The sequence below is a fragment of the Lygodium microphyllum genome, chromosome 28 (assembly GCF_053477565.2).
Source record: "Lygodium microphyllum isolate KBCC chromosome 28, Lygodium_microphyllum_v1.1.10, whole genome shotgun sequence".
Taxonomy (NCBI): domain Eukaryota; kingdom Viridiplantae; phylum Streptophyta; class Polypodiopsida; order Schizaeales; family Lygodiaceae; genus Lygodium; species Lygodium microphyllum.
The window spans coordinates 87,735,945-87,759,697 of NC_141162.1; the positions used below are offsets into that span (position 1 = coordinate 87,735,945).

A 23,753-nucleotide genomic window follows, 5' to 3' on the forward strand; every position below is an offset into this window, starting at 1 on the left:
TGGTGTCAAACAACAAAAAGAGAGTGGAAGCTTGTTGAAAGGCATTCAAACTGACCAAATTAACATGGTTTCTCCAATGCCACAATGTTTGATGATTACTACTAGTAGCTTCTCATGTGATGCAATTGATTTCTATTGCCAACCACGAGTTGTGACAATGATTGTAGGGCCTATGAAAGCTAGAAGCCATTGATGGAGACGAGCCACATATGTGCATGATGGAGAGCATGTGGAGAGATATAGGACGTTAAACCATAGTTCCATCGGTAGGAGAAATGGATAAGAGAGCAATTGGGGTATGGAGCTTCTACAAGGTGTCTTTGCTTGTTATTCTACATTTTCATTCTTACAACTTCAAAATCTAGATGTTCTAAAATAAGATTTGGTTTATATTGTTTTTAGATGGCAATGGAAACACCAATTCAATACATATATCATTGGCATGGAAAGAAGAACAAATAATATTCTTCTAAATCTTACAGTGCAGATGCACTGCTATTGAGGCAACTTGACATTCACCTTGGCTTCATTTTTTTTCTTCTTGTGTGCCATGGAGTGCTGCAATCATTATTCTCTCTTGAGATGCCATCCTCCATAGCCACATCATGCAATTTTGGCTTGCTTAGGATCTTTCGAGCTAAGCCCCATGTATTCGGTTGCATGTAACGGAGGATGTAGTGTGGGTACAAGTGCTGAATGTCACTAATGTAGTTAGTCATCTACAATTTTTGCATGTATCACGAAACTTCACTTCCAAAAAAAAACTATTCAAAGTAATTACTTTACTTTTTGTGATTACAGTGAAATGTTTGTTCATTTTAAAGTAGAAGACATTATTAATATTGAAATCTCAATTACTACTCTCTAACTTGTCCCTCTTGTTTGTATAGACAAGATTAATGTTGAATGAATAACGTATACTTTTTATCTTTTCTGCTGTGCGTATGGAGACACATGAAATCTCAATTACTACTCTCTAACTTGTCCCTCTTGTTTGCATAGACAAGATTCATGTTGATTGAATAACGTATTCTTTTTATCTTTTCTGCTGTGCGTATGGAGACACATGAGCAAGCGTTCGAGAAACAGAAGACGTTAGCGGCCATGCATTGCCATAGGAGGAAAGGTTTTAGACGCACAGAGAGAGAGAGAGAGAGAGAGAGAGAGAGAGAGAGAGATTCTCCCCGCTTAGGGGTGCTGTTGTACTGGTTTAATCCATGACGATCTTTTAATTGAAGGCGTCTGAGACAAAATGCAGGACCAGCTTTCCCGTTTGGGCCTATGATGAGAAAATCAATCACTTCTGGGTCATGGCATCAGATTGTTTCACAGCACATTAAGTTGGGAGAAAATGCGAAGGCCCTTGAGCTGTATGACAAACTGCAGTTTTGCATCAATCCAACACAACATCAATTGTTGTGTGTTTTAAAGGCTTGCAGTGGCTTGCGAGCTTTACAACAGGGTAGAGCCGCACATGCTCAGTGTATTGAGAATGGATTTGAAACTGTTGCAGTTATTGGAAACACCCTCATTGACATGTATGCCAAATGTGGGGCCTTTGAGGAGGCCCAGAAATTGTTCAATGGCATGTCAAGGATCAGCACGGTATCTTGGAGCATCATGATTGCTGGGTACACACAGCTTGGTGATGGATCCGAGGCAATTGAAGTTTTTCAGAGAATGCAATCAAAGGGTGCAACTCCTAGCAAAGTTACATTCCTGAACACATTAAAAGCATGTGGAAAGCTTGGGGCCACGTTAGAGGGGATGCTTATTCATGATCAAATAATGAGGGCTGAACTTGATCTGGACATGATGGTAAGCAGCTCTCTGATAGACATGTATGCCAAGTGTGGGACGCTGGCTGAGGCTTGTAAAGTTTTTATGAAGTTGCAAAAGAAGGATGTTGTTGCATGGAATGCTTTGATGTTGGCGTATGCTGACCATGGTCAAGGTCATTGCACCCTTCATTGTTTTGAGGTGATGCAGAACAGTGGGGTAGGACCCACCAAAGGTACAATGCGTTGCATTTTGAAAGCATGTGGTAGTGAGCAAAAGATAGAGCAAGGCAGGATAATACATGCACACTTGATTGAAAATGGATGGATTTCAGATGATGCCATTGGGGGTGCGCTTATCGACATGTACATTTATTGCAAAAGAATGCATGATGCATGCCGAGTGCTTGAACAGTCAGGAACTCAGAGTGTGGTGACTTGGGGTATTATAATTACAGGGTTTTCTGAACATGGGTATGGTTTCTCTGCGCTTGAGCTTTTTGAAATGATGCAGCAGAGAAGCTTAATGGCTGACAAATTCATTTATCTAGGTGCTCTAAAAGCATGTCATAGCACAGAGACTGTAAGGTATGGCTGGATGATTCATGATCAGATTATAAGGAATAATGAGGAGAAGGATATGGTGATTGCAAGTGCTCTCATTGACATGCATGCTAAAAATGGGTCTCTTGAAGAGGCACGTGCATTGTTTGACAGACTGTCAAATCGTAATGAGGTGTCTTGGGGTGCAATGATTGCAGGCTATGTGCAGTATGGCCATAGCACTTGCGCCCTTCAACTTTACAAGATTATGCTCCTTGAAGGTATCAGCCCAAGCAGAGCCATCTTTTTGTCTACCTTAAAAGCTTGTGGTAGCATTTGTGATATCAGGCAGGGAAGATTGGTCCATTGTGACATCATGATATGCTGCCCTTACGTAGATCAAATGACTGAGAGCACAATACTTGACATGTATATCAAATGTGGGGTTGTCAATGAGGCATATTATTATTTTACCAGTTTGCCAGCTAGAGAGACTGTGTCCTGGAATGCAATGATGGTGGGATGTGTCCAGTGTGGACGTGATGCTTTTGCACTGAGCATTTTTGAGGACATGCTACATAGATGGGTAGAGCCTGATAAATACACCTTTTCCTGCATCTTGCAAGCATGTGGTAGTTTAGGGGCTACACAAGTGGGCACATGGATACATAGCATGGCTACAAAATATGGCCTTTGCTTGGACACGATTGTTGGAGGCACGCTTGTTGACATGTATGCTAGGTGTGGTAGTCTGAAAGAGGCACAGAAAGCATTCAATTGTCTACCGGATAAAGATGTGGCGTCTTGGGGAGCATTGATTGCAGGCTATGCAGAGGCTGGTGACTTTACGATGGTTGTGAAGTGTTTCTGTGAGATGCGAGACATAGGACTGAGTCCAGATGAGAAAACGTTCAGCAGCATACTTGCTGCCTGCAGTCATGCAGGAGAAGTGGAGGAAGGTTATAAGTATTTTGAATCCATGACAAAAGAATTTGGCATTACACCAAGTGTTGTGCACTTTAATTGCATGCTTGACCTACTTTCACGTAGTGGTCGTGCAAATGAGGCTAGAAAAATGATTGAAACCATGCCTCTGTCCCCAGATATCACAGGTGGATTAACCTTGATAACTGCCTGCAGGAACTATGGGATTTTGGAACTAGGACAGCATTACTTCAATAATATTGTACATATGGACAGAACCCTTGGCTCTGGTTACATGCTAATGTCAAATATTTATGCAGATTGTAATATGTGGGAGCAGGCCTTTACTATACAAGACTCCAGAAAATGTGCTGGAGCATGGAAAAAACCTGCATCAGCATGGACTGAAATCAATCACAAGGTTTATGAATTTAATTTGGTAAACAACATAATTAACAATGACATTGATGTAAAATGGGGAAGATTAGAGAGAGTGATGAAGCATTCAGGGCTTATCCTTCATTTGGATTTAGTTTTAAAACAATTTCCAGTTGTTCAAAGCACACACACATGGTCCATGGCCATTCTTTAGGGATTCTTTAGAAGATATACTACATTCTTTTCTCCTTCATATTCTTTGTTTACCTTGGAGAATAAAGATAAACACTTGCAAAGTTCACAAAATGTAACGTGATGATTCCTTGGTGTATGGTGGCCTAACATAAACACAAGAATAAGCATTTGTAGACTGATTGAAGTTTGAGCAAGTGTGACTTCTTAAAGGCAGCTAATATTTGTAGCTTGGCTCCTAAATATAAGGTGGAAGCTAGGTAGTTTGATTATGGTTACTCAATTCTGCTACATGTTCAAGTGGCTTTTGATGGCAGCTTGGTTTGCTGTGCTCTTCTTTCTCTGTTGAAAGTTGAAATTCCCTTTAACTTCCCTACATCTCCCAAACATAGCCTTGTAAGGGGTTTTAGCATGATGCAAATCCAATTGAAAACCCTCTAGAATGCACAGAGATGCGGGACCAACACTGTTGAGAAATGAATGCTTAGACTGGCTACAAGGTCTGGGATGAATTGCAATGTTGTTGGAGCGGAGGTGAAGGTTCGAAGTAGGGGCACTGTAGCAGGCCTTTGTCTATCTAGGAGCAGGCTGAAGGGGAGCTAACAGAGCTGAAGGAGAGAGAGTTATACTCAGATGGATCCGAGGCACCACTACTAGCTATGTTTTAATGGCAAACAACCACATGCTCGTCATGGGCAGCAGCCGCATGTATCAGGATGCTGTGTCTGAGAGCTGGATAATGCGTTTGGAGCAGAACAGGTCTGGAGGTAGCCAATGATGGTATGATAGCAAAAGGAGCAATCACCAGGCAGCAGATTGCTGTTTTTCAGCAGCAAGGCGGTGACCGGCAGCAGGCTTGTGGGAGCAGCAAAGCTGCATTTTGACCAGTTGGAAGGGTTGCTGGGACAGCAGGGCAGTGTTTGGGTCAGTGACACTGGTGCTTGCCTTCTTGGAGTGATGTGGCAGCAGGAGAGTTGATTGATGCGGACGGCAAAGGCTGAAATAATGGCAATGCTGGCTGAGCCCAATGTTGGTGACAAAAGTATAAGGTTCGGTATGAAAGTGGCCTTGTCCACGATCCCCTTTTATAGCTCAAATTCTGCTTTCATTTATGTTATATCGTGATTTTTTTTGGGAGGTGTATAAGAACTAAATGAATAGATACAACCATCGCCAAAACTCTAATTGTAATGCTGCCATCACATGTTCTACAATGTTGGATAGACCTGTGGCCTTGCCATCTGGAATTGTAATGATGCTGATACAACCTCTGTGCCTTGTCCTCTTTCCCCTATTTATCAGTCAAAACTCGATTGTTTTGATTCCTAATTGATGATACATAGGTCTGATTGCAGCAGCAAACTTTCCACAATCCTCTTTGACATCTTGGGGGACATGGTGGAAGCCAGTAATTGTTGCTTGGACAACTTACACAAGCAACTTGGCTGATGGGCATTTTGTGTGCTGGACTGGGTTTCAAGGCCACCTGGTTTCTTGCCAGCTACCCCGTCTTCTGCTGTCCATGGCTCCTTGTCCACCCTTTATCACTCTTATGTGTCTGAACACAACTCATGTGCCTTGTGTCTAGCTTCCATGTGTCAAGGGTGTTACTCTCTTCCCTTGGAATTGCAACTATCCTTGGCTACAAGTGAGATATCGTAAGCTGTTGAATCCCCTCATCTCCATCCCACTTACTATCAATTGCTTTGCCTTAATGACTCTTGTCAGTCAGCCTTAGATCTTACTAGTCTACTTTCCTCAGTACCCATTTGTGATTTAGATACTCTTGAATTAGTACCAGCAATCCTGAAAGCTGTCGAACAACAAAAGATTGGTTTAAGTACAGATATTGGTATCCTCACTATAATAGCCTTGCTCATATGTGATTATTATCCAAAAGCTATGATAGGGTAAAATGTGTGAGAGTGCACAATGGAAGACAAATACGGACATGGAGAGAAGGGAAGAGCTCTAGAGACTGAGAAGTACGCAGAAAGATGAAGGAATGTACTGAACTGATCTGCAAAAGAAATGTGAGTGCAAGGCTGGCCTGATCAACCCCTGCACGTAGCTGGAACATGTTGGTGAGGGCATTGGAATGGGAAAACAGCAGGCTGAGGAGAGATAATGATGGTGATTAGCTGACTGCATGTGGGACTGCATGTGGGCAGGCAGCAGGCAGCAGCTATAAATAGCTGATTGGTGCCCAACTGGATGACCAGCAGTAAAAGACTGCCAAAAGTCAGACTGACCAGTCATAGATGCTGCCGCCAGCTCTCACCAATGTGAACATGCCAGCCACAGGGCAAAAAACTGAAATGCACTCAGTCCTCAGTGTGAACACTGAATGCAACCAAAACAAATTGATTGGCTGAAAAATGAAATTCACCGACTATTAGAGTTCTAATGTCTTTGTTAGACTTTGATGGAGCTGTCTTTGTCAGACTTTGATGGAGCTCACAACCAAGAGATGAACAATATGCAATACATGAAATGCCAACAAGCCCTCTCAGATCCTGGGAGTGGCTGAAGGCCTAAAATGTGCATGTGATGGAGCATGGAAGCTTGAGACAAAGGCTTTGTGAAGACGTCTGCTGCATTGTCCTCCGTGGGACAGTAAGCCATTTCTACTTAGAAGTTAGGCTCCAAGATTTGCTCTAGAACATAATGGTGCTGAACCTTAGTGCATTTCATGCAAGCATGAAACATGGGGTTCTTTGTGAGAACAAGAGCACTTTGGTTGTCAATCCATAGCAATATGGGACCTATCTGTGGAAAACCAATCTTTGCAAGCATGTGGCCTTGCCACACTGCCTCCTGAGTGGTGGAACACAATGCATGATACTTGGCCTCCATTGATGAAAGAGCCATGGTTGGCTGCTTCTTGTTGCTCCAAGAGAGCACACCTAATCCAAGAGAGAATGCAAAACCTATAGTAGAATGTCGAGTATTGACATTGCGAGGCCTTTTTTGGAAAACCAACACTTCCAGGGAATGTTAGAATAGGGTGCAATGATAGAAGCATGAGAATCTATTGTAATAGATTGTGCAAACACGAGAGAAAAGAAACATTGAATCCATATATTGAGGCAAGAGATAGTACAGAACAATAGTGAGTTGCTGGCTTTGTGGGCACCAACTTGGGCTCCCTCTCTCCAATAGAACTTGTATGTGAAGGTGTATGCTGAGTACCATTTGGAGGAGGGAGCGCCTGGCCTATATGTAGGCCTTCATTATGAATTGGTTGGCCAAAAATAAAGCACCTTAGCAAATACAGTCGGCTAGGTGCCCAAAATGGATAGATCACATCACAATTGGTAAATAAATGCCAGCCCATTGGAATGTGCACAGACTCACTCATGAACTGACAATTTTTGCTAACACCTCTTAGATCATGGGTGATGTGGTACAATACGATATACAATGACAATGACTAATCGTAGGACATAAATAATCACCATGTGAATGGACCATGGATACCCAAACAATGGGTGATCAAGCCACCACCAAGGTGCCTTGAAGAGTGTCACAGTGTAGTGAATGCAAAAGTGTATGACCAAATTGAAAGGCAGAAGTCAACATGGAGAGAAGAGAGGAGATAATAGAATGCCGAAGATTGCATATAATGAATGCTGAATACTGTGTCAGAGTGTGGCGAATGCGGAAGCTTATGACTGGATTGAAAGAAAGAAGTGAACACGGAGAGAGAGAGAGAGAGAGAGAGAGAGAGAGAGAGAGAGTAGAATGTTGAAGATTGTAGAGTATGAATGTTGAATGCCGAAGCAAGATATATACAACGGGCTGTCAAAGTATCACCAGCTGGGGGCTCTCTCACACTTGCAAAAATCTGAAGTGAAATGAGCTTGGGAAAACCCTGAAATAAATAGGCTGAAATGATAATAAAAAAATGACAGTGGGCCAGCACAGACCAACAGCTGCTGATCAGTCCAACTACATCAAAATAATAATGAAATAATGCATTTTCTGCCACAAAAGTGTCGTCCTACCACATGGCAACCTGCTCGATTGGCCCAACAATCTCTGAAGACAAATGGTTTCACAAGTGGTACTACAAGCTACTCAATACTCAGCCTCTGTAGACAAAAGGGCAATTGTAGGCTACTTCTTGCTACTCTAAGAAATTGCACTTGTACCTAGAAGAAAACAATAGCCTATAGTCAATCTATTTTGATCAACATCTCTAGCTTGTCCAGTCTCATAACACCAAAGCCGAATCATTTGCACTTGTTGGATAATAGGCCAAGGTCCGGGGGTCCCCCAATAAGACCTCAATAAGCATAAGCAATCTTTATATAAACCTTTTTAGGTTCACTCATAAGGCGTGCAAGCAAACCCATTGGAAAGCACAAATCATTTGCACCTTTTGGATAATAGGCCAAGGTTGGGGTCCCCTTTAAGACCTTAGTATCCACAAGGCAACTTACCAATGAACCTTCTTAGGTTTACTCATAAGGCCTGCCAGCAAACCCTTTGGAAAACACAAATCAATTTGTGTACTCAGAAGCCAAATCAATGACCCAATCAACTGTCTAGACTGGGAAGCATGTGCCAATGGAGAATCTGTATGAGTTGTAGCCTTCCAATTTAGATCCATGGGAGTAGAAATGATTCAATACTCCTATATCGCAAAAGTGGTCAAGAGCTCTTGCATGTAATGTTGTTGGGAGAGAAAGATCCCCCTCTCAATCTACCAGATCTCATGACCTAGAAAGAAATGAAGAAGCCCTATATCTGTCGTCTCAAACTTCTCATTGAGTGCTTCCTTAGTTTGCTTGATCATCTGGGCATTGTTATCTATTAAGATAAGATCATCAACATAGAGTACAGACACCGTGGTAAAGTTCCATTTGAGGTGGTTGAGGGTGGCAAGAAGGTACCACCTATCTTGTAGACTAAGGATAAGATCTTTGAGGTTGATCATTATGTGAAAAATTTGGATATAGCCTTTGCAAAGATAGAATATGCACTTTAGAGATCATAGGAAAAGCAAAAGAAAATAGTTTATCGTCATAGATGTGCTTTGCAGTTTGCGGAGAGCAACTATGTGTTGCTATGTTTTGAAAAGGCAAGGATGAAAAAGATGAAAGGCAGAGAGAGGTTGTATCCAAAGTTTAAGTATGATATACTATGGTTCCTTCCAAGTGTTGGAGAGGATCAGTGATGTGGCATATCGGCTGAAATTACCTCTACATTGGTGGATACATAATGCCTTTTATGTCAACTTGTTGAGGCCTTTTCGTGCGATGTGCCACAGGATACGTCTGCTGAAATTCGGCTTGAGGTTGAGGAGCTAGATGAGATATTGGTATTTGAGTAGATTTTGGCACATAAGAAAAGAAAGGTCAGGGGTAAAGTTTCTAGTAGATATTTGGTGAAGTTTCAAAACTATTCACCAATGGATGCAAAATGGATGGAAGAGGATGACTTGACAAGCCATCCTTAGTTGTTGCAGCTTTACCTAGATGCCTTTCAGCTTGAGCCTCGGGCTTAGTCAGGTTTAGTAGAGCCAGGGTCTAGATCAATGCCCAATCCTCAAGGGGAGGTAGCACTTCCACTTTACTAGTTATGGACAGCTCTCATATCTGTTGGATGTAAAGTGCCTTCGGGTGTAAAGTCCCTTAATATCCATGTGTATAAGCTTATATGAGTGTAAATACACCCTTATTTGTACCCTAACATATAAATACATTTTATTCTTTGTGTATTGTGATTGGCTGGTACACTCATCTTGGAATTCTCTTACTCTTACACTCAACATTACTCCTGCTTCATTTCTAACTTGCATTCCCATTGCACTCATCCCAACAAACTAGTATCAGAGCTGCGGCAAAGGTTTGGGCACTTCCCGAGGCCAGTACGATTCAATTCCAATGTGTGCTCATGAAGGAGGCAGGTTGTCACTTTTGCAGCTAGGCAGACTTGGCGGCAATCAGTTGTAGTCAACACCCGATAGTCAGCGGGACCCGATGGTCAACGTGATGTGGCAGGAATCATCTCACTGGTCACGTCAGCACTTCTCAGTCCAGATTCATCATTTTTTTAAAATAAAATTTTTATCAAGTAGTCCCCCCTAGTCAATAACAGGGGGTTCATGCGTGTAAGCACAGTTCTTAGTTTTGTGTAGATTTTTCCTAAAATTTGGGGTTTTTCCTAGATTTGATGCTGTTTATGCATAAGAGTGACATTGGACTTGGAAATTGCAGAAATTGTGCACATTGGCCTTGAAAATTTTGGGATTTTCATGTATTAGTGAAATTTTGCTCAGTTGAGCCGAATTTACTGACATTGGTGCACATTTGGACTCGAGAAATTTGCGGCTTTTGCAAAATTTTGTTAAATTTGCCTATTTTATGCTCTTGGGAATATGCGTTAAAGTGATCAGGGCAGATTGGTCAGTGAAAATTTGGGGCTTTTGCTGAAATTTGTGAACTTGGCAAAATTGATGTGTGAAATGCACATTGGGGACATTGCTGACGCAATCTTGGTGCTATAAACAGTATAATTCGAGTTGATTATCTCTCACTTGTGAGATTTTAAAGAAATTGCATAGAATTTTGGTGTTTTTTGTGTATTAGAAGTGCTTTTGGGCATATATGTATGCAATACACATATTAGGAAGCTCCTATTGAGTTGATGTATTGCTGAATATTCATGATGCAGCAGTCTTAGTGATCATTTGCAGATCTAGGATTGTTGCAAATGTATTTTTTGGTGATATTGCTGAAGTGGGAGTCACTTGCAATGGTGTATGCATGGAATGTATGTTGAAATCTCAATTATATTGATGAAAGTCATTCTTTGTACTATTGTATATGTATTTGGATCAAATCTTGCTCTTAATTCCTGAAATTTTAGGCTGAAATTAGCTGAATATTCAGCCTGTTATTTAGTGTCATAAAATACAACATTGATACTTGGCATTTTGCTGAATAATGGCCACTAATGCTTCTAGTGGTAGTGACACTAAATTCCTTCTTGAAATCAAGAGGTTTGATGGCATTGACTTTGATATGTGGAAGGATAGGATGCAAGACATTTTGTTTCTCAAGGACTATGATGATGCTCTCTTGGAAACCAAGCTTGTAGCTATGATAGATGAGAGTTGTGTTAGCAGTCATGTTTGTCATGCCTTGCCATCTCCTGCCTGTGAGCCTCAGTCCGAGTCAGACGAGGACATTAGGAGCCCTGATATGTGTGTCATGTGTTATGATGGGGGAGGCTAGTCACACTTGATTGGCTGTCTTAGGGTGTGCATTTCTTTTTGGCCTCTTTTAGTGGGCAGCCATTGGCTGCCCGGCCACTTTTTTGGTCATTGATGTGGAGCGCCCATTTTAGGGCATTTTTAGGGTTTGCGCCCATTTTAGGGTTAGGGTTAAGGTCTGATTTTACAAGATGTCAGATATGTACCTGGCATAAGAAAAGTGTATTGTCAGTTGGGTAGCTTGATGCAAGAGGATATTTTACTACTTTTGGTGGTGGATCTTGGAAGGTCCACAAGGTCTCTATGCTGGTTGTTAAGGGCAGCAAAAAGGGAACTTTGTGCTATTTGCATTGTAAAGCATTACTTGGCAAGTTCTTGGCTATGGCTAAAGTTCATGCATAGATGGAACTTTGGCACAAAAGACTTGGCCATATGAGCTAGAAAGGCCTTTAGGTTCATTCCTCTTTAGGGAGATTTGATGTAAAAGGATCTGGTCTTGACTTTTGTAATGATTGCATATATGGAAAACATGTGAAGTCTCCTTATTACTCTGGCGTCATTAAGAAGTCTAATGCTCTTGATTTAGTTTACTCTAATATGTGCACTATGCCTATTAGTTCACATGGAGGTGCATGATACTTTGTCACTTTTATTGATGATTTTAGTAGAAAGTAATGGGCACGTGTTAAAGAGCAAAAAAAAAGTACTGGATGCTTTTAAAAGGTTTTATGCTTTTGTTACCACACAGAAAGGGCTTAAGTTAAAAGCTATAAGAATAGATAATTGGGTGAGTATGTCTCTAATGAGTTCAAAAAGTTTTGTGAGATGCATGGCATTAAGAGGGAGTTGACAACCCCTTACAATCTTGCATTAAATGGCATGGCTGAAAGATATAATGGCATACTTTGTGAGAGAGTTAGATGCATGCTGTCTCTAGCTAATCTCTTGCAGCAGTTTTGGGAAGAGGATCTTAAAATTGCAGTTCAATAATGCAATTGCTCTCCCAATCGTGCATTGGAAAATGGCATTTCTGAAGAGGTTTGGTTTGGCAAACTTGCTTCATATGACCATTTGTATGTCTTTGGTTGTGATGTCTTTGTGCACGTTCATGTAAATCAGAGGACTAAACTAGACATGAAATTCATCAAGGGTATGTTTATGGGATATGGAGATGAGGGAGATATGGGTTATAGAGTTTGGCTTCCTTAGGATAGGAAGATAGTATGCAGTTGAGATGTAGTATTTAATGAGGCAAAGTTGCTGAAACATGCTACATAGAGTGACCTTGACAAAAAGAAGGTCAAATTTCAACATGAAAACAGCCAGCCATTCAGCAACCATTAGCTGAAGATTCTGTTTCTTTTGATGCTGAAAATGAGTAGCGACCTATTGTGCTATAGCCATAAGATAATGGATATCAAAATAGATGCACAAGATGGAATAGGACAGCAAGGAGAACATTTTGAAAATAGGTTACATCAGTAAGAAAATGCTGAAAATCAGCCACTAGGTGATGGTGTGCACATACTTGAGGATGTAGGCCCATTGCCTAACAATATAGATCATTGGGTAAGAAGGTCTACACGTGTTAGAAGGCAACTATAGAGGTTTCAACCATCTTTGGATTGCATTTTATTAACTAATGAAGATGAGGCTCTAACATTTAGAGAGGCACAATCATGTGAAAATAAGAGAAAGTGGGAGCTTGCTATGCAAGAAGAGATGAAGTCTTTGTATGCGAATATTGCATGGGAGCTTGTACCTTTGCCCAGGGAGAGAAAAGCTATCCCTAACAAATGGGTTTACAAGGTGAAATGTATTGATGGGAAGCCCAAGTATAAGGCACGTTTGGTTGCTAAGGGATATACACAGAAGGAAGGCATAGATTTCCATGAGGTTTTTTCACAAGTGGTGAAGATGACTACGCTCCATGTTTTGTTTGCTCTCACTCCATCCTTGGATTGACTTGGATTAGATGGATGTGAAGACTGCTTTTCTTCATGGTGACTTGGATGAAGAGTTGTACATGAAATAGCCCGAAGGTTTTTCTATTCTTGGGAAATACCATTTGGTTTGTAAGTTGAAATGCAGCCTGTATGGGCTGAAACAAGTCCCTAGACAATGGTATAAAAAGTTTGATACCTTCATGCTCAGCCGTGGCTTTAAACGCAGTCATGCAGATCACTACTTATACACTAAAAAGGTTGATGATGTAAGTCTCATTGTGCTAGTCTTATCTGTGGATGACATGCTGATTGTAGGAATGCATAAGAGTACTTTGAATACACTTAAAGGGCAGCTGAGTTTAGCCTTCTCAATGAAAGATTTGGGGGCAGCGGAATACATTTTTGGCATGCGTATTAATAGAGATAGAGGGCAGCACTTTTTTTTTTCTCTCACAGGAAAAGTACATTAGCAAAGCCTCTTGGTGTGCCTTTACCACCACATATAAAGCTTAGCAAAGATGATTGTCCAAAGAATGATGCAATTGATAGTGCTATGAAGGGCACAACTTATGCATCAACTTGTGGTTCTTTGATGTATTCCATGGTTGCAACTTGCCTTGATATTGCTCATGTAGTGGGAGTTGATAGTAGATTCATGTCTAACCCTGGCAAGCCACATTGAGAAGTAGTGAAATGTATCTTTAGATACTTAAAAGGTACACAAGAGAGGTGTATATGCTATGGAAAGGGTAGAATTGTAGGGATTCTATGATTCGGATATGGCAAGAGATCTTGACACTAGGAAATCTACTAGTGGGTATGTCTTTGCTTTAGTTGTTGGGGCTATCTCTTGGTGTTTAAGGTTGCAGAAAATTGTAGCATTGAGTACTATAGAGGCTGAATATATTTTAGCCACAGAAGCTTCTAAGGAAGCTATTTGGCTTGGCCGTTTGGTCAAGGATTTTGGTCTCTCTTTACATACTCCAGTGCTTGGTTGTGATAGCCAGAGTGCCATATGTCTAGCTAAGAATGCCATATTTCATGCACATACCAAACACATAGATGTTTGATACCACTTCATTCGATAGGTCTTGGATGATGGTCTTGTCACATTGACTAAGGTCAAAATCAAATTAACCCTACGGAATTTCTCACTAAAAGTCTTGCAAAGGCTCAACATGAGCATTGCATCCGATTAGTGGGAGTTGGTTAGCTTAAAGGTACCACTTTGGGCCTTTAAGTGGGAGGTTGTTGGGTGTAAAGTCCCTTCAAGTGTAAAGTCCCTTAATCTCCGAGGTTATAAACTTATAGGGATGTGAACACACCCTTATCTGTACCCTAATATATAAATACATTTTATTCTTTGTGTACTGTGAAGGCTGGTATACTTATCTTGGGATTCTCTCATTCTTACACTCAACATTGTTCCTACTCCATTTTTGAATCGTATTCCCATTGCACACTCATCCCAACAGTATCTAGTGGGTCCCGGATGTATTCAACATGCATTCAAGGTATTGTGCTGACAGTATGTCTCCCATGGGGCCACTACTCAATGTGCTAGTCATTGTGAGATGTATGTAGATGAGTATGAGTTTTACCTGGGTACTGAAACTATACTTTTGCATCAATTTACGATAAAATTGGCATGAGTTTTTGCCTTAGTCTTGAGAGAAAATTCTGATCACTTTCAGCTAAATCTTCGATTAGTTTTGAGGATAGTTTATGCCATATGGTCACTTTTGGAATTAGTTTTGCATCAGCTGCTGATCGATTTTTTCAATTAGTTTGGGATCATATTTGTAGTAGTTTGTGATCAATTCTCAGATCATTAAGTAATTAGTTTCATTGTTTTACACCTAGTTCCATGGACAACAGCTTGTTAATAAATACCATTGACAATTTCAGCCATGATTTATGTTGAAGTAATATTTTGCTATGGTTGATAGTCAAAACAGTTGAGAAACATGAGTTATGGATGCATCCAATGGGTTTCTAGCAAAAGTTGTGGAGTGTTTCTCAGTTGACGATTATAGGGATTTCAAGGGGGGCGGGTCCATCATGGGGATATGAAATTTTGAGATGCTTTAATCTTGTTGATAATATTTGATTAAGTTACTAATCAAATGTGCAAGGTTGTTTAGCACATGTGATGCACATGGTAGTTATTTCATGGTAACATACTAAGGACTTCGAGGATGCAGTGGGTGTCAAAGGCAAAAGTTGTGATGAGTTATGCTAGTTGGGCTTTGGTGGCGAGTTGGTGCTAGTTTGGACCTTGGGACAGTTGTTTGGGCACTAAGTATTAGTGATGACACTAAGAACTAAGCATGGATTAATTAATTAATGCCAATCTAAGGGTCAATAGAGATTGGGGACCACTCCAGGTTGCAAATGACCTAGCCAATTTAATTATGGATAGCACATTTAATTTGGGATAAGTTTAGAACGATTAAAATTAATTATTAGAATTATTTAATTCTAAACATTAATTAATGGTTGGATAATATTGGAAATTGGGTTTAGAAGGTTGCCACTTGGCCAAAATATCCATGCAAATAGAGAAAACGTTTTTGGGCCTGGTTTCAGCAATTCAAATTAGTTTTCAGCTGGAGGAGGAGAGAGAGAAGGCTGCTGGTTCATTTTTTGAGCAGGGAACAATAGATTATTGTAGGTGACAGCCATTTGGAGCTATCAATAGGTAGGCAGAAGTAGGAGATGACCCATCAGAGGCTGGTGACATCATTAGCTAGGTGGTAACAACATTTTGGTGCTCTCAGGTTGCAAGTGACTTTTTTTCTTGTTGGTTGGAGTTGGTAGTAGGCATATTGGAGGGTTTCTCCGCAAAGAATCTCTAAATTTTCTCTCTCCCTTGAATTCTCTCACCTTCTCCATTCCATTCTCAAAAGATCTCAGCTTATCCTAGCCATTTGGAGTAGATCTCAGCTAGATTTGGTGAACAATAGGAGGTTTTTTGCTGTAAATCCTAAAAATCTATAGAAATTAGGGTTTAGCAGGTAGCTCAGGACCCATGCCATCCGTAGAAGGCATTGCACATTGAAAGTAGTACCTGAAAATTGTGGATTTGTTAGGGATTTCAGATGCCAGCCTATCCGTTTTGAATTTGGGATAGCATTTGGCCAATTGGAGCAAGTCTTGGGGTGAAGGTGTAATTCGTCCAATTTGTTTGCTGATTGTGTATACAACAAGGGCCTTTTGGATCAACTAAGGAGATAGAGGAATCTTGGTTTGTAATCAATCCACTAGCAATTGAAGATAAATAAATACTGAAAGGGGCGCTAGTTTTGGGGCCAACAGGGTGTCCATTGTCCAAGATTTTGAAGGTAAAGTGTGTATTTCAATTTATGTTTATTTATTGATTGCTGTAATTAAGTGCTTGATCAGGGAATTACCACCCTATCGGAGAAGGAAGTCTAGTTTCATCACTTGTACTAGCAAGTTGGAAAGAAGGCCCACATAGCTTGTGCTAGGGATGTATGGATGGTTACAGCTTGAACTTGGACTTGTAGAGGATGATGACATGCTAATGTAGTAGTTGTTACCCGTTTGCTTTGTTTGCTCCTTCCACAATGCTGCTTATGTTTTGCAATCCTTCCGGGTATGTTCCTTCTTGCCACAATGATAACACTAAACTCTATTCTTTTGCATGGCACCCCTCTCTAAAGCTTGAGGATCTCAAGCATCTAGAGACTACATCCTCACTAAAACTTGCATTTGAACACAAGTTTCCCACAAAACACTTGGAGATGAGTAATCAATATTTGCATGCGTATCATGTAGTAGAACTTGGAGGAGTCATTACGAGGTAGATATAGAGAAGATGATATAAAACAAGGGATATTGAGGAATACGGGCATGCCAAGATATCAGACTCACAACAATTTAAAAGTTATAGTATTGAGATGACAAGCTCAACACATGCAGACATTGATGATGGACCGCCTGGTTAGATGGGTCCACACATCTACACTTAGCACGTCGGTGGTCATTATGACTCACACATGGCCACTGACTCGTTACTTATTATATTCAGGTTGTTACACCTATTTACAGCTGGCATAGTTATAGCGCCAGTCGACTAGTGTAGTCGGTTATGCGTTGTTTGACTTAGTAGGCCACTTTCCTTTATGTTGTATCTTATCTATACTTTGTGTACATTGTAAAGTGTGTGGAGGAAGAAGTAGAAATCAGCAAGAAAACGTTTTGGCCTCCATCTCTCTTCTTGTCTCTTGAGTGAGCTTCTCCTTGTGCATTCTGTGTGTGTTCGGCGCAGCATCTTGAGCAAGTTCCCCCACCATGCAATTCTTAACATGGTATCAGAGCTGTGCCACTGAGAGAAGCTGATTTCGAAGGCTGAAGCGAAGGAGAAGAAGCAAGGTTCGAGCAAGCAAGCCACGGGTAAGAAGCTCTCCCATTCCTCCACTATCTCTCTTGGATAGTGCCTGTGGAGGCACCGGAAGCAGGGTCGAGCAAAAATCTCAGATTGCAGTGAGATTTGGTGTGCACAAAGAGCACTGTATATTCTGCAAAACAATCCTTTAGGGCTATTCCGCAGTTATTTTGGGCATCTGAGACCGTTTCAGGGCCCGTTTTAGAGCCGCAAGGTTGCGGACAACAGTTTTAGGGTACACTGTGACTTCGACTGTATTGACCAAACGTGGGTGCGCAGGTTACAAATTTCAGATCTGTAAGTTCAAAGGTGTTTACCAGTGAGTAAACACAAGGTTTATTTGCAAACAGGTTGCAGATTGCATGTATTGTTGAGCAGACAGTGAAAAAGGCTGTCTAGTGTATTGCTGTGCACTACAGGTCGAGGGTTGCAGAAGATTTGCTTGCTGTTGGTATTAATTTTGTGATAATGGCAGAGAACAGTGGAAGCTCCATCATTGAGAAGCTCGACAAGAACAACTATCCATCATGGAAGTTTCATGTCACGAACTTCCTTATTGGAAAAGGCCTCTACGAGTTTGTTTCAGGTGAAGAAAAGGAGCCGGAGGTGAGTGATCCTCCAACTGCAGAAGAGACAAAGGCATGAAAGGAATGGAATGCAAAAGACAAGAAGGTCATGTATTAGTTGTCTGCAGTAATTGACAATAATATGCTGGGACATATTAGAAATGCAGAGAATGCATATGCAACTTGGACCATACTTGAAAGTATGTTTTCTGTAAATATAAAGGCACGAAAGATTCAACTCAAGCAAGAGTTGAATACATTGAAGAAAGGGAAGATGTCTATCAATGAGTATGCATTGAAGGTAAGGAGCATTGCAGATGCATTCAATGTCCGATGATGATGATTTGGTGTCGTCAACCTTGGGTGGACTTAACAATGAAAAGGCTTGGAAGTCTTTTGTAACTTCCGTATATGTTAGAAAGCCATTCCCAGATTTCGATGAGTTGGTCTCTCTAATGATCACTGAAGAAATCAACATGCAGAGTGAGACATCTGAAAGAAGTGGTGAACAGGTCCAGGCTTTCTACTCCAGTTCAGGAAGGGGACGTGGCAAGTTCTCTTCAAGAGGCCGTGGTACAGGACGTGGTAGTGACAACCAGTAAAATAGATTGAATCAGCAATTTGGCGATATGCAGGTTTCAGGAGGTCGTGGTAACTTTAGAGGCAGGGGGAGCTTTAGAGGAAGAGGTGGATGGCGGAACAGAGGTTCTAACAACTCTGGTATTGTGTGCCACTACTGTGGCAAAACAGGTCATATTGCAGCCCAATGTTATGCTAAGAAAGATGATATCCGCAGTGGTAAGTTACAGCAAGGAAACTATGTATCGTCTTCACGACAGAATGAAGAAAAAAATGAACGTTTGTTTGTTATGCAGCATATGCTGAATGCTGTTACAGGAAAGGGAACACATGAAGATGTTTGGTATGTTGATTCAGGTGCATCCAATCATATGACCAGCCATGCAGAATGGTTTAGAGAGATGCAGGATTTGCAGAATGCAGGTTATGTGTAGATAGGTGATGACTCATGCCACCCAATTTCACACATTGGAAAAGTTCCCTTGTCCTTGCATGATGGTAAGACCAAGAGTCTTTCAGATGTATTACATGTGCCATCTATTACAAAGAACTTGGTGTCAGTCGGTCAAATGGTAGAGCAAGGGCTGCAAGTCAGATTTAATGCAAAGGGTTGCTTTGTAGAAGACTTCAATGACAAGTGCAGGTTGGTAGCAAAGGGAAGTAGAGTTGGACGTATGTTTACTCAGGATGCTGGAATTCCTACTATGAATGCTGCTATGTATGCCAAAGGAAAAGGTGTTGTTGCAGACATTGAAATTTAGCATAAACGCATTGGACATGCAAATGTACAAAGGCTGAAATTAATGCAGTCCAAAGGGTTGGTTACAGGTTTGCCTACATTTAAAGTTACAGAATTTCATAAGGTATGCGAAGCATGTCAGTTTGGTAAGCAGGCAAGACAACCCTTTTCACATGATAGAGATGTAAGCAGAAATATCCTTGACATTGTGCATACGGACATTTGGGGGCCTACACAAAATGTATCTCTTGGAGGCAGTTCATACTTTGTCACATTCATTGATAATTGTTCTAGAAAGCTGTGGATATATTTTATGAAGGAAAAGAGTGAAGCGTTTGAGCACTTTAGAACCTTCAAGGCTGCAGTTGAAAGAGAAACAGGCTTGAAAGTAAAGTGCTTGAGGTTAGATGGAGGGGGAGAGTACCTCTCAAATGAGTTCAGTGATTTTCTGAGGTCTCATGGGATAAAGAGACAGTTCACATATAGGTATACCCCATAGCAAAATGGGGTTGCAGAAAGGAAAAACAGGCATATTGCAGAAGTTGCACGTGCCTTGATGGCTGAAAAGAATATGCCTAAGCATTTTTTGTCTGAGGCTATTCATATTGCTGTTCTGTATTATGAATAGAACTCCCACAGCTGCAGTTCATGGTATGACCCCCGAAGAATGTTTTACAGGTAAGAAGCCTGATGTTTCACACTTGAAAGTGTTTGACTGCATTGCGTATGTTCATGTGCCAGATGAGTTGCGAAAGAAACTGGATCCAAAGGCTGAAAAGTGTGTCTTTATTGGATACTCTTTAGAGCAGAAAGGGTATCGCTGTTATAACCCTGCTACATGTAAGTTCAGAGTGAGCAGGGATGTCATCTTTGATGAAATGAGCAGTTGGTATGCATCTAGTGGTGATACATTGGATGATGATGATGATCATGACACTCATGTGCAGGCTGAAAAGCAAGAATCACGGACTCTTAGTGGACCAGAGACATCATCTAGTAGTCCTTGGTCTGGGAGACTAAGGAGTATCTCTACATCTTCGAGTGCATCTAGTAGCACTACAGGTAAAGACAAAGGAAAGAATAAAGTGTCAGAAGGCATTGATGCAGTTCTTGATGGAGATTCTAGTGGCTCAGAGAGCTTGGATGATGAGCTTGGCATTCCTTCAGTGAGGACTCTAGGTGTGCAGAGAGCACACGTTAATGCAAAGACTCCATTGAGTGATCCAGTGACACGCAGATCTAGCAGGGTCAGATACCCTGTTAAAAAATTTGGTTTTGAAGGTTATGCAGCTTACCATTATGCTTATATGGTGAAACTAGTTGAGAATGTTGAGTCCACATGTTCTGAGGAGGCTGTTGGTCATGCTCATTGGGATGCAGCAATGGATGAGGAGATGGCTGCATTAGAGGCCAATAAGACTTGGGATCTAGTATCATTGCCGAAGGGCAAGAAAGCCATTGGATGTAAATGGGTTTATAAGATTAAGCACAATGCAGATGGTTCTATTAGCAGGTACAAAGCTAGGCTGGTTGCAAAAGGCTATGCCCAGACATATGGTATAGATTATGATGAAACCTTCAGTCCAGTTGCTAGGATGGCAACTGTTAGATGCGTGATTGCTTTGGCAGTAGCCAAAGGTTGGAGGTTGCAGCAAATGGATGTGAAGAATGCCTTCTTGCATGGTGATTTGCAAGAAGAAGTGTATATGGATCAGCCAGCAGGTTATGAAGATTTAGAGCATCCCACGTATGTGTGCAGGTTGAAGAAGACGCTCTATGGGCTCAAGCAAGCACCTAGAGCATGGTCCGACAAGATCAGAGAGTATCTTGTCAATATTGGCTTTTATGTTTCTGATGCTGATCACTCACTTTATGTGAGAAAGGGAGATGCAGGTTTGGTCATCATAGTCATCTATGTGGATGACTTGATTATTACAGGTAATAGAGATAGTGGGATTGCTGAAGTCAAGGATTCTTTGAAGAAGAAGTTTGAGATGAAGGATTTAGGTGAGCTAAGATACTTCCTTGGCATTGAGGTGATCAGATGTGATGATGGTATATGGCTGTCCCAAAGACAGTATGGCTTGGATATGTTGTCCAAGTATGGTATGACAGCATGCAAACCACTTTCAGTCCCATTGGAGCAGAATGTAAAGTTGAGTATTGATATTGGGGATGAGATAGAAGACCCTACTATGTTCAGGAGGATAGTGGGGAGTTTGATCTACATGACCATTACAAGGCCAGACTTGAGCTACGCTATTGGTCTTGTGAGTCAGTTTATGCAAGTACCTAGGAAGCCACATTTGGATGCAGTCAGATGCATATTGAGATATGTGAAGTCCACATTACATTATGGACTTTTCTATGAGGCAGGTACAGATGTACAGGTGTTTGGATACACAGATGCAGATTGGGCTGGTAGTATGTCTGATAGAAGATCTACCAGCGGATACATGTTCTCTCTTGGTAGTGCAGCAGTTGCATGGAGCAGTAAAAAGCAATCTATAGTTGCTTTGTCAAGTACAGAGGCTGAGTATAGAGGTGCTGTTGTTGCAGTATGTGAGGTAGTATGTGCAGGTGGAAGGTCCAGTTGTCATTTATTGTGACAACATGAGCAATATATAGTTGGCTAGGAACCCTGTGTTCCATGCCAGGACAAAACATATTGAGGTACACTACCACTTTGTGAGAGAGAAGGTACTAGCAGGTGAGATTGACTTGGTGTATGTCAGCACACAGGATCAGATAGCTGACATCTTCACGAAGGCATTGGGTACACAGAAGCTTTAAAAGTTTCGAAGCTTACTTGGAGTTGCAGAGATGCAGTTGAGCTTGAGGGGGAGTGTTGAGATGACAAGCTCAACACATGCAGACAATGATGATGGACCGCCTGGTTAGATGGGTCCACACGTCTACACTTAGCACGTCGGTGGTCATTATGACTTACACATGGCCACTGACTCGTTACTTATTATATTCAAGTTGTTACACCTATTTACAACTGGCATAGTTATAGCGCCAGTCGACTAGTGTAGTCGGTTATGCATTGTTTGACTTAGTAGGCCACTTTCCTTTATGTTGTATCTTATCTATACTTTGTGTACATTGTAAAGTGTGTGGAAGAAGAAGTAGAAATCAGCAAGAAAACGTTTTGGCCTCCATCTCTCTTCTTGTCTCTTGAGTGAGCTTCTCCTTGTGCAGCATCTTGAGTGAGCTTCTCCTTGTGCCTTCTGTGTGTGTTCGGCGCAGCATCTTGAGCAAGTTCCCCCACCACGCGATTCTTGACATATAGCAGTAACAAAAGCACATAGAGAATGGATCAACAGTATATATGAGTGTGGTGGATGGAACACGACAACCAAATACACAAAACCCTCTCTAAAGCTGAGCAGTGAATCACAAAAGCTACTTAGAAGACACTGATTTTTGCACAAAGAGATGAAATAGGGAAATACAGACTAAAACGCAGCTAACAAATCAATAATTGCAGAGAAGGTAGCCGCTGAAATACAAAATCACTCTGAAAATAGAGTCACCCAGTCCTATACAAGAGCGAACAGTGAAAATGCACATGCTGGTCATCATCAAAATGCAGAGTTAGTTAGGACGCATTGAATGCTGTTGTACAGCAGTTACAGAAGTAATCACAACCCTAAACAGAGCAGACACAACACACACTGACTGTTGTACAAAAGACACATGTCTCAGGAGGCAGAAAAAGAAGAAAGTCATCAGCGAGTGGTCACCCAGGCTGAAGGTCAATTGCAGCAGACAGGGGATGAATGGATCAGAAACGGACAGTGAAAATCAGACCTGCAGCAGCAAAAAAAAACCAGCACACCTAAGCCAGATGGCTAATACCAGGTCAGTATCAGGACTCTAATCTAAAATCTGTTACCATGTCAAGATCGAAACCTAACCTGAGCTCCGGTACCATGTCAGAATACGGTGCAACAATGGAAGTGTGAGAATCTGCTATAATAAACTGCACAAACATGAGAGAAAAGATAGACTACAGAGAAAGAAAAACATTGCAAAAGAAGTCAGAAGATAGATGCTTAGGAAATGGAATTCATATTCGAGGACAAGAGACAATACAGAACAATAGTGGGTAATTGGTTGTGTGGGCATTGGCACCAGTTCCCTCTCTCCAATAGAACCTGCATGTGAAGGTGTATGCTGAGTACCATCTTGAGGAGGGAGCATTTGGTCTATGCATAGGCCCTCATCATGAACTGGTTGGCTAGAAATAAAGCATCTCAACAAATACGGAGGAGCACAATAAATGTGCTGTCAGCCATAAAATCCGGCACCCAAAATAAACAAATCGCATCATGATTGGTAAATAAATCCCAACCCACTGGAACATGCACAAACTCACTCATGAACTCACAATATCCACTAGTAAGGATCAAGAAAAGACACATGGACTAGCCATAGGTATTAAGAACAAGATTGGTTTTGTGCCTTTT

At 41.3% G+C, this 23,753-nt stretch overlaps 1 protein-coding gene across 1 annotated transcript; it reads left to right on the forward strand.

Annotated features, from left to right (window-relative positions):
- Window positions 1–952: 952 nt before the first annotated feature.
- Window positions 953–7,157, forward strand: LOC148011717 (pentatricopeptide repeat-containing protein At5g27110-like). The gene has a single exon (XM_087670637.1). The coding sequence runs from the start codon at window positions 1,282–1,284 to the stop codon at window positions 3,835–3,837; it is 2,556 nt and encodes an 851-aa protein (XP_087526763.1). The 5' UTR covers window positions 953–1,281; the 3' UTR covers window positions 3,838–7,157.
- Window positions 7,158–23,753: the final 16,596 nt, after the last annotated feature.